The sequence below is a fragment of the Primulina eburnea genome, chromosome 4 (genome assembly GCF_022965805.1).
Source record: "Primulina eburnea isolate SZY01 chromosome 4, ASM2296580v1, whole genome shotgun sequence".
Lineage (NCBI taxonomy): Eukaryota > Viridiplantae > Streptophyta > Magnoliopsida > Lamiales > Gesneriaceae > Primulina > Primulina eburnea.
The window spans coordinates 366,890-378,897 of NC_133104.1; the positions used below are offsets into that span (position 1 = coordinate 366,890).

Here is a 12,008-nt window from a genome sequence, read left to right on the forward strand (position 1 = left end):
TTCTTGCTAAATTGAAGAACTCCATAATTCACTCAACTTCATTGCACAAGCACCCAAATCTAACAGCATATAATGACAATTTACCCTCAATTAAAGGCCCGAGAGATATCTAAGTGAAGAAATTCAATCTTGGTACACGATTACAATGATTAAATCTTGGTAAAGGCGGTGAACAAACGAGGTTTTCATCTACTGAAGAATAATATCGAAAACAACATGAATTCAACAGTTAACTGAACAAAAACCTGGCTAAATCGAACAAAGAAACTTACGATTTCAAATTTTTTCCGTCTTCTTCCAGCCATTATCAGGTAGGGATTTCCACAGAGCAACACTTTCCGATCTTTCCAATCGGGGTTTGGAAAGAGGGGTGCGAAATGAAATGAAACGAGGGTAAAAGTGGAGAATGATTGGTGTCAGTGCGTGAGAGTGCTACCAAAACCCCTTACCTTAACACGTGTGGCTGTTGGGGTGGTAATTTGGTTCATATTTTGGTTAAAAAATAATTCAAACCAAAACAATTACGTTAATATATAAAAAAATAATGTAATGAATTTTGATATTTTAGTGTGAATTTTTTTGATATAAAAATAATTTATTTGATTTTTAGTTTCTATTCAATTATTAACTAGCTTTATAACAATTCAATTACATCGATAATTTATTCGTTGCATACAAATAAACAGAATATCCCTAAAGTTCATGATTTTTTTCAATTTTCTAAAATTCTTTAGACGCTAGTCGGATGTCATACCAACATTTAGTGCATAAGAGCTAGGCGCCCGCCTTGACGAAGAGCTAACATTCATGATAAACAAAAAAAGAAAGGTGAGAACTAAGTCCATTTGAAAGTTAACTGACCCCAATCGTCTGTCGAGAATGTCTCTGCTAACTCCTGGATCCAACTATTGACTGTTAATGGATGACCTATAGTATATCAATATTATTTTCTTGTTATGTTACAAGTTGATTTTTTTAACTATTTTTAAATCTTAATGAGGAAAAAAGAAATATGTTTATGAGATTAAAGCGTAAAAGTGTACTCTCGAGGAGATATTTCATGTTTTGAGATATTTATGATGTTTTGTTATAAGTTTAGTATAAAGTAAAGTTCTGAAAGATTTGTTTTTATGAAAAGCATGTCGAATTTTTCTAAATGTATTATTTGTTATTTATGCATTCAAGGTCACTAGATTTTTTAAATGTTAATTCAGCTATTTACGTTGTGGTGTGTTCAAATAAATTATTAGGCATTCCTATCGGTACATGAAGACAGAATTTTGTTTATGCGCAAGTTAAGAAAAATCTGGGTCTGGATACTGGAATTGTGAATCTAAAGATGGAATTTGTGGCTGAGAGAATGATTTGCGGGATATATATATATATTTTAAATGACTCCATGTTATAGGAATTTGTAATTCATTATGTTAGTTAATAAACGGAAGAAAAACGTAAAGGGAGAATTTCAAATAATGGATGATCGGATTCTACGCGCGTCCAAACTTATGGGATGAATTCAAATTTTGGAATTGAAATCCTCCCATACAAAATGCACCATAAGTTTCTAACACGGCCAAATTAGAGAGTCGATTATTCAGTACAATAGAGAAGACTCTACTTACGAATTATAGATTCAGTACACCAGATAAACATGTTTTAATACTTTTTGTGGTTCACAGGGCAAATAATCAACAGAAATTGAGACAACTCCCTCACCAAGAAAAAAGAGTAATACCAAAAACTTTAGGGTTACACCTTAGTTCCTCCTGCCTTTGTTACGCCTGGATGTAACTACGGTCCATCCATCAACTTCAGGTACATCTTCTTTCAGGTGAGAACCATTGGTTGTGGTGTTCGTTTGGTTGACATTTGACTCGTTTAGAGGATTGTCAACCTCCATTTCTGATGAAGTATCTTCTCCTGAATTCCCATCACCATCACCATCAGCCTCGTCACTGTCATCCTCACCATTGGTGCTCGCCTGGCAACAATGGAATTGAAAAAAATAAAATAAGTGAACAAGTACTACACTTTTTGTCATTGACTGATAACCAATGCAAAACAAACTGTTTGTGGTGCATATTACCACATGTTCTATAAGAGTTGAACCTCACAACAGATCTCAACAAAGAAAGAAAAAAAGGTATATTTCATAAAAAAAGAAGAAGCACATTTCAATCATCAAATCTTCTGTAAAATTAGTGCAAATTGGGAAAGAAAATTAAAATGAAGCATGGAAGTTCAAAATCAACAACTATATCACGTGTTACATGAAAAAAAGGATTCTATTGATTCTAGTCATAGAATCAAATGCATCTTTACGTAGTTGTTGACCAAAATGGAAAAAGGAAATGATGAGACAATTAGACTGCTTACGACTGAACAGCCAGAGGAAAAAATCTTTTTAAGAGGAAACAAATATCAACATGTATGCCATTCTCTCTTAAACCATGTTTTTAAAAAAATAAATAACCATTATCTAATATAACGACTGTTTTGTCAAGAACATAACTTTAATTAAACACATCACTGACACTAGAATATAAACAGGGGAAATAGCTCTAAGCACACAAAAACGAAAATTTTGACCCCGAAATTCAGAAAAAAGGCGGTAATCACCTGTCTTGCATAAGAGATGCTGGGAGTATTTGTTTCCTTCAACTTCTTTATCGAGTTAAAATTACCTTCTAAACATTCTTCACGCATTACCATCATCTTTTCTGCTATCTGCACCGAGATGAAAATTTCAGAAAACAGAAAATTGTCACCGAGGGAGGTGGACGAAACGAAACGAAATGGGCAGAATCTTGTCTGACTTCAGTACTTTACAACCAGGCCATAAATTATGAGATTACAGAAGCTTTACAATATGGAAGCTTATGAATGAACATTTAGCGATAATAGAATCAATGTACAAATACATAAAGAAATCTTACCTCCTCAATGCTGCCATCTCCTATTTCAGTATTTAGAGAAAGCATGAATTCATCAAGCATGTCCTCCAAATCGTCAATGTATACTTGTTCTGAGCACCAAAATAACAAATCACAATCACATTCATATTCAGTAGTTACAAGACAAATGGTACAACCGTGTTTTTAAGAGAAAACCACTGAGTGACGGGGTTTTAAGGCAGACCCCAACCTGCATACATAACAAACCGAAACATCCTGTATACATAATAAACTGAAACATAAGTACACCCAGACAAATTGAGCCTTACCTCAAAAAACACAAATCCAAACAACACAAAAAAGCGGTCTAAGTTCAAAGATCCCAAAAGGAATACAGAGCCAACTGGAAAGGGGTCTAAAATTCTGAGAAAACTGATAGTAGTCCCCAAAACATGAGGGTTCACTATCAAAAACTTACAGGCCTCCGAACATCAATCCAAATATTTCGCAAGCATCCAATCCACTCGCCATGAAGAAAGACCCACGGGACAAGGAAGAGGTAAAATGCGCAAAGTTTTGACTTTAAATATCAGGAAGTTGGATAACTTTTCTTGCATACCTTCAAATTTTACACATGAAATGAAAAAACAAATTGCTTACACGATGCTGCTGGATTTTGAAATCATCACCTATCGTTTCCATCTAAGGAAACAGAAATATAATCGAAACTTGCGGAAATTCATCAAATAATCTGAAAAATCATTACCACAACTTCACGGCCCGTCTACACCGAAAGCACAAATTTTTGTATTAAAGAGTTTCAAATAAAGTTACAGCTACAAGAACAAGAAACATATAGCAGACCAAAGTCGCCTCCACCAAATTCCCACTTTAACGAGGAGATGATCCTCATTTGCGGCCAAGACCCAAAACCAATCTTCAGCGGAACTTGCATCCAATAGATATTTAATGAAGACGGAAGATACCTTTGGATTGCGTGAGGCGATGAAAAAGATCATGGCCCAGCTGCTGAGATTTCTGGAGAGAGTCATGGCCGCCCCACTCGTTTTCAACGGCCATTCGAAGGGCTGCCAACCGAGAAAGCAACATATACCAATTCCTTCTTTCAGTTGCGCAGTCGCCTCCGCCGTCAGAATTCCAACCATCTTCCCTGCCGCCTCCAGCTGAGTTTCTGCTCTGAAACCCTAGGCAGCTATTCACCCAACTAAGCATAAATCGTGGTTTTGGTACAACGCATAAACGCTTCACCGATATTATAGAAGCGTTTATGCGTTGTACCAAAACCACGATTTATGCTTAGTTGGGTGAATGCCTAGGGTTTCAGAGCAGAAACTCAGCTGGAGGCAGCAGGGCGAGATGGTTGGAATTCTGACGACGGAATTGTTATGTTGCTTTCTCGGTGGTAAGCCCTTCGAATGGCCATTGAAAACGAGTGGGGCGGCCATGACTCTCTCCAGAAATCTCAGCAGCTGGGCCATGATCTTTTTCATCGCCTCACGCAATCCAAAGGTATCTTCCGTCTTCATTAAATATCTATTGGATTTGCTAGTTCCGCTGAAGATTGGGTTTTAAGGCAGACCCCAACCTGCATACATGACAAACCGAAACATCCTGTATACATAATAAACTGAAACATAAGTACACCCAGAGAAATTGAGCCTTACCTCAAGAAACACAAATCCAAACAACACAAAAAAGCGGTCTAAGTGCAAAGATCCCAAAAGGAATACAGAGCCAACTGGAAAGGGGTCTAAAATTCTGAGAAAACTGATAGTAGTCCCCAAAACACGAGGGTTCACTATCAAAAACTTACAGGCCTCCGAACATCAATCCAAATATTTCGCAAGCATCCAATCCACTCGCCATGAAGAAAGATTTGACTTTAAATATCACGAAGTTGGATAACTTTTCTTGCATACCTTCAAATTTTACACATGAAATGGAAAAACAAATTGCTTACACGATGCTGCTAGATTTCGAAATCATCACCTAACGTTTCAATCTAAGGAAACAGAAATATAATCGAAACTTGCGGAAATTCGTCAAATAATCTTAAAAATCATTACCACAACTTCACGGCCCGTCTACACCGAAAGCACAAATTTTGTATTAAAAAGTTTCAAATAAAGTTACAGCAACTAGAACAAGAAACATATAGCAGGCCAAAGCCGCCTCCACCAAAATCCCACTTTAACGAGGAGATGATCCTCATTTGCGGCCAAGACCCAAAACCAATCTTCAGCAAAACTTGAAAATCCAATAAATATTTAATGAAGACGGAAGATACCTTTGGATTGTGTGAGGCGAAGAAAAAGATCATGGCCCAGCTGCTGAGATTTCTGGAGAGAGTCATAGCCGCCCCACTCGTTTTCAACGGCCATTCGAAGGGCTGCCCACCGAGAAAGCAACATACCAATTCCTTCTTGCAGTTGCGCCGTCGCCTCCGCCGTCAGAATTCCAACCATCTCGCCGCCTCCAGCTGAGTTTTGTTATGAAACCCTAAGCAGCTATGAAACCCTACTAAGAATTATTTTTTAAAATATGATTTTAATAATTTTTTAATTTACTTTTGTTGATTTTATACAAAACACTTGTTTTATAAGTGAAGAGGTGGTATTCATTTTATAATTTTTAATGATTTTTTTTAAATGATAGATTTTGTGGAGTTGATGAATTTTTATTGACTTTTATAGAATCTCATAGAATTATAAAAAAAATTTCATAGACTCTTGTAGACTTTTTTTCAAGGTTTTTGTAGATTTTTGTAAAATTTTTAATAGAATTATGTGAATTTTGTAGTTTATAATTGTGATTTATTTTTTATTAATTTTTTTTAAATAATTATTTGACATAGATAACATCTTCAATTTTAAATTATTTTTTTATTTATGAATGTAAATGAATTTTACTTACTTAAAAGTTAAATCAATTTAATTTGTGAAAAACGACAAATGAACTATCCAATTTATTGTAATCAAAATTTCAATTCTTTATGTCAATTCAACATATTAATGAACAATATTTTTATAAGTTCATAATAAAATTTTATTAAATGAACACTCAAAATAATGAGTAGTCTTTAATAAAAAAATCTAATCATTACTGATAATTTGATCAACATCCTTCTACATTCCATTGGCTATGGTATCCCTCCATGCATTAGCATTTGCTCGTTGTTGTTTTTGAGTATTAAATAACTAATCAAAGTCGTCACCTTCATATACTTGTGCTGATGAAGACAATTGAGCTTCATTATCTTGTTCAATTTTAAAATCATCAAATTGACACTTCTTTCAAAGAAAATTGTGTAATATAGCACATGTCAATACAAGCCCTGTTAGGGGTGGGAAAAAATACCGAATTTTCGGTATACCGAGATTACCGTAACAAAAAAATATTGAATTTACCGAATTTGAAGTATACCGAAAATTTCGGTACGGTAACTGTATGCAATTTGAAAATTTTGGTATATACCGAAATACCGAAAAAATATACAAAAATTTTAAAATATATAATATTTTAAAACAATAAATCATAATTTTTTTTAAAATGTAAGGTTTTTTTGGTTCGGTATACCGAAAATTTCGATATAATATCGATATGAATTTGCTTATACAATAATTTAAGATATAGATTAACTAAAATTAAAGAAAATAATTAAAAATAAAATGTTATATAATAATTAATAACAAATTAAATTTTAATTATGTTTTTAAAAAGTACAAATAAAAGAAAAATAAATAGATGAGAAAAGAATGAAAGTTTGTATTGAGTATGTAAGTTTGGGAGATTTCTCAATTAAAATGTCAACAAAAGTCTTTGATTCAACCTTTCATTCTCCCAAACTTACATACTCAATACAAACTTTCATATTACTCAAGTATGTAAGTCTTTGATAAAATGTCAACTAATTTAATAGTAAGGAACAGTCACGACACAACTTGATTTGGCAAACTTTTTAGTTGGTTAGTGGAAATAATCAGGGGTTTAGGATGTAAAGTATTATTTGGTTGACAAGATTTCAAATTTTGTATCCCTTTTGATCCCCCCAGAAATTTTTAATTAGCGTAAGTCTTTTGTTAAATTAAATTAGATTAATATTTGATCCAATATAAACATTATTATTAATTATTATTGAATGTAAAAGACAAGATCTAAATCGGACGGTGTTGTTCCACAAACACATACAGATGTGTACCGAATATGTTTCATATAAGTCATAAAAAACATCTACGCAAAAATTAAAATTATGAATTAAATTTTCTGTAAGAAAAAAACTTTAAAACCTGATTTGGGCGAAAAAATGCAGCTTCACGTAATGTTGGAAGATCGCAACGATGAGCAAACCTACAAAATAAATACGAAAACATGTTAGTACAAATTAAAAAAATCGAAACTTCAAAAAAATTGACAGAGTATAGCTACTACCAGAAAGAGAGGTGAAAATCGTGTGAGGAAATGTTCGCGTATTTATAGAAGAATAGCGACGGTTTTTTAAAACCGTCGCTATGTAGCGACGGTTTAAGCAACAACCGTCGCTATGTCGGCGACGTTTTTGAATCTAGATCGGCGACGGTGCAAAACTAGCGACGGTTTTTTCAAATCCGTCGCCGCATAATCGTTAGTGATATCGGCGACGGTTTGATAAAAACTGTCGCTATATAGCGACGGTTTTAATAAAACCGTCGCTAAACCTTGCATTTTTTTGTAGTGACAGTAATGAGCGGACAATTAAGTACATGATTGTAAAATAACATATTGTCGTATATATCGCAGATTTAATAGTTACTAGCTACTTTGCACACGCGGTGCGTGTGTACATTTTTTTATAATTATCGAGAGACTAAAGTGAAATTTGACAAATTATCGAAAGACTAAAGTGCTATTTGAATTGTTGGAAATTTAAAAAATCATAACAAAAGTGTTTTTTGAAATAAAAAAAACAAAAATAAAATTGTAATATTGATATCACATAAGGATAAAATTGGTGTCCATTTTTATCTCTATTAAGTCAATTTTTTTATCTCAATTTTACCCTTTTGTGATATCAATATTACACTTTTGTTTTTTTTTTTAAAATTTCAAAAAACGCTTTTGTTTTTATTTTTTTAATTTCCAACAATTCAAGCAGCACTTTAGTCCCTCGATAATTTGTCAAATTTCACTTTAGTCTCTCCATAATTATAAAAAATGTGTACACACGCACCACGTGTGCAAAGTAGCTAGTATATACTATATTTGGCAGGACGATTCAAATTTTGGATTTAATACGTCAATTTAAAGTAACTTGGTCGATCGAGAGTATTCTTCAATTTGTTTTGAAAAAAGTTAAGAGATGCCAATATTAATTATGTTACCAAGTATTTGTCCAATAAAAACGAGTACATAAATGCAATCATCTATTATACCCATCGGGTTTTGCGGCGAGACAGGTCTGGGATCTGCGAAACCCGCCTTAACCGACCCTGTTTTAATCCTTACTAGGATTTAGTCGACCCGAATTGAGCTAGACTAGAATTTATGCTTAAAGCTCATTATAAAGAAACGACTCATGTCATATATTTTAAAATTCAAATTCATTCAGATTGCGTTTGGATTAACGAATAAATAATACATTATGATAAATTATATGATATTTAAATTAGATAAATTTGTATCTATTAGGTCGAACTTATTTAATAAGGGTGAACACAAATGACCACGTCAAAGACATGCAACAACCTTTGGTTCTTGGGCCATATCCTTATTGTTCATTGGACTCAATCCTCTCTAACCATTCGTGTCCTTCACGCTCTCACCTTCGACGTGGCACTCACTTCTCCCGTCCGTGACCTGTAGGCGTAGCCCAAAGCGATCGGGAAGGGTGGGTTTCTGGTGGGCTGACCCGTATCCGATTTCTATCTAAAACAGTGTTCTTTTCTTTTTGCCGATTTTTTTTTAGATTTACAAAATAAATTAAAATATATTTTAAACAATATTCGCTTTATTATTTTCATATTTCTCTGATAATTTATACTATTTGGTAATTATACATTGGCTAAAATTTTGAGTAATAAAATAAAGAGAGAAATGGAAGGGAAGGGAGAAGTGTGTGCGCCGCGGTGCGTGTGTAAATTTTTTTTGTAATTATCGAGAGACTAAAGTAAAATTTGACAAATTATCAAGGGACTAAAGTGTTATTTGAACTGTTGGAAATTAAAAAATAAAAACAAAAGTGTTTTTTGAAATTAAAAAAAAAACAAAAAACAAAAGTGTATTGATATCATATAAAGGTAAAATTGGAAAATAAAATTGGTGTCAAGAGAGAAATGGAAGGGAAGGGAGAAGTGTGTGCGCGCGGTACGTGTGTACATTTTTTTTATAATTATCGAGAAACTAAAATGAAATTTGACAAATTATTGAGGGACTAAAATGTTATTTGAATTGTTGGAAATTAAAAAATTAAAAACAAATATGTTTTTTTGAAATTTAAAAAAAAAGCAAAAAAAAAAAGTATAAAATTGATATCTTATAAGGGTAAAATTTGAAAAAAAATTAGTGTCTATTTTTGTCTTTATTAAGCCCAACTTTAATATATAGTATAGATAGATAATAATTGTTAACTCCAAAATTGAACGGTGAATGAGTTTATATTCTTCGTATATTAAATATTATTTACCTTAAAAAAACATAAACCTTATAAAATAAGGTAGAGCTAGACAAAAGTTAATTTTTCGTACCGCTTTAGGCGAAAAACTGAAATTCCTTGGCTCATCAACGCATTTTTGTTATTTACTTCTTAATATAAATATCACATATTCTTGATCAAGCAGATTTAATATGTATTAGAAGTATTCTAAAAGAGAGTTTATGCACAATATTACGTTTTTAGAAAAATCAGAAGTTGATAGTGCTGAAAATAAACGTGAAAAAACTGAAAATCATAAATGAGTAGTGTTTGATATATAAGTGATTTTAATCATGATTTTTCATCAGAATCATTTTTCTAAAAGTAGAATCAACATTCTTACTAAGAAACTAGAGTTAATCTAAGTTGATTAAGAATTCACACATTCTTACTAAGAAATAGAAAGAAACATAAAAAAAAAAGTGGACAAAGATAAAATTGATACCCTTTTGGTTGTAAACCAGCATATACCTTTCTTTGACAAAATTTTATTTATTTTAATTTAATTTAGCTTGGTAAAAAATCACACCTGCCACTTTACTAACCTAGTCTGACTTAGTTGAAATAATTATATATATATATCACTAATTATTTATTATATAATAATCCATAGGAGAATGACATAAAATCACATCTCATTATATTATTCATCCGCCTAATACGTTTACTGAAGTAGTATTATTTGCAATCTTTAAAAAAGGGTAATTCTTCTGCTTGCAAACACTATCTAATTCTGTCATTTTGGGTCCATGAACGAGGAAATAGCTACATGTTGGATCTCGGCTTTCTACGTGTCCAAACGCAGCGGAAGTTTTAAAAAATTTTATTTTATTTTGAAAAACAAAATAACTTTTGGACACTCGTATGATTTACACGAATTAAACATGCATAGGATGTTTAGAAAATTATACATTTGTGATCTAAATCACTTGGCTCCAACTAATCCGGTATAAACGGATTAGCTCTTGATGATTCCCACGAACTTTCTTCAAAAGAATTCCTTTCTTTTTCTTCTAATCAGGTCCACGACTAAATTATTTTTTCCTCTTCTAATTTGCACTAAAAAATATGATAGAGATTTTTACGTAGAGATTTTTATGAACAAAAATTGCTCAAAGCCCTTTTTGGAGAGCAAGGAGACGGCGATGGAGAGTTTCTCCTTTTTCAAAAACAATTTTGAAAGCCTCGGTCTTATCTCTTAACCAACCAAAGTAATATATATTATTATATTAACAAATAATTACTTTCCTTAATTAATCATATCAATTAAGTTAATTATTTCAACATATAGATTTGTTTCTCGAAAATTGCACACCATACGCATGCATATATTTTGAAAATATGCATATGTATATTATTTAGCTTTGTGTGCAAAGTTTTAAAATTATGGTATCATGAATATTTCCATATTACATAAATCAATACCATATTTTATAAAAATTTAATGGGCTATATTTTAACTCAATTAAAATATAATTGATTATTAAAGTCCATTTGAACTTTAATAAATTTGCATAATGTGCTTATACTCTTACAAGCACATGATCCATGCTCTCATTACATTAATCTCATCATAATCCCGATCGACGATCCAATATCATCGATGTGACAATTTAAACTTGTTTGTTATTATGATGCACACTTTAATTTCGAGATCACCAATGTCTAAATAAGGCAGGTGTACTTCCTTTGACTGTCTTAACAGTCATGCTCTCAAAATTTCTATAAGCTTTTATAAACATCATTTATAAGCTTATCGATTGATAATATCAAACTTATTTCTTATAAATTCAACTTATTGAATTTATTATCTCAAAGGGAAAAAATAATCCAGTACTTGTGTGACCCTCAATGGTTCAGGGATACAGCTTGCCGTGGGTTCACAACTCTTTGTGATTCAGGACATAATCCTTTATTCGGACTTACCCTAGTTAGCCCCATTCTTTTCATCAACACCTTGATCAAGAATGTCAGAACTTATTTCTGATTGCACCCATCGGATCATGGTAAGAGCGTCTAATAACATCGCCCCATGATTCCCTAGGTATCACTGATAGTGCCTGCAAGAACCAGTCGATTATGATTAGCGTACAGTGCGGTCCCTTCATTTCATATATCTCGATCGAATCTGCAACCATTGGTTCATCGAGGGTTGCATATTAATTCGATAACTATGTGACACATATAATAGTGGCATCGCGTGTACTATTGGAGAACTCCTTCTCCAACGTACATCTCATACTCTGGCCAGAGATTCCATGCACTATTATTACATCAGATCACATAGGATATCCACACCCGTAGGTGAGCGGTGAATCCCCGACTACAATGCACTGACTCCTATATGTAATTGTACTCAACTTCGCCACCTGATGACTCTTCTGGAGCCGGTAAATGAGTTGATTGTGAAATAATTATTATATAAA

General features: G+C 32.7%; 1 protein-coding gene across 5 annotated transcripts; it reads right to left on the bottom strand.

The window, feature by feature from the left end:
* Positions 1-1,511: 1,511 nt before the first annotated feature.
* On the bottom strand, positions 1,512-7,377 carry LOC140830387 (uncharacterized). Of its 5 annotated transcripts, XM_073193656.1 has the most exons (6): positions 7,344-7,377; positions 7,202-7,262; positions 5,203-5,432; positions 2,937-3,025; positions 2,620-2,727; positions 1,512-1,981 (listed from the first exon to the last, which is right to left on the bottom strand). In XM_073193656.1, the coding sequence occupies exons 3-6, from the start codon at positions 5,378-5,380 to the stop codon at positions 1,757-1,759; spliced, it is 600 nt and encodes a 199-aa protein (XP_073049757.1). In that variant the 5' UTR covers positions 5,381-5,432; positions 7,202-7,262; positions 7,344-7,377; the 3' UTR covers positions 1,512-1,756. The 5 variants fall into 5 exon arrangements, with proteins under 5 accessions (XP_073049757.1, XP_073049759.1, XP_073049758.1 ...); XM_073193658.1 differs by lacking the exon at positions 7,344-7,377 and having other exon boundaries at positions 5,203-5,414; positions 7,202-7,268; XM_073193657.1 differs by lacking the exon at positions 7,344-7,377 and having other exon boundaries at positions 5,203-5,435.
* Positions 7,378-12,008: the final 4,631 nt, after the last annotated feature.

Coding starts and splice junctions, on each gene's coding strand:
- LOC140830387 (XM_073193655.1), bottom strand. CDS start 4,127: ATGCTTAGTTGGGTGAATAGCTGCCTAGGGTTTCAGAGCAGAAACTCA. Junction 2,728..2,936: donor GAGATGGCAGCATTGAGGAG/GTAAGATTTCTT, acceptor ATCTCGGTGCAG/ATAGCAGAAAAGATGATGGT. Junction 1,982..2,619: donor GCATCTCTTATGCAAGACAG/GTGATTACCGCC, acceptor CATTGTTGCCAG/GCGAGCACCAATGGTGAGGA.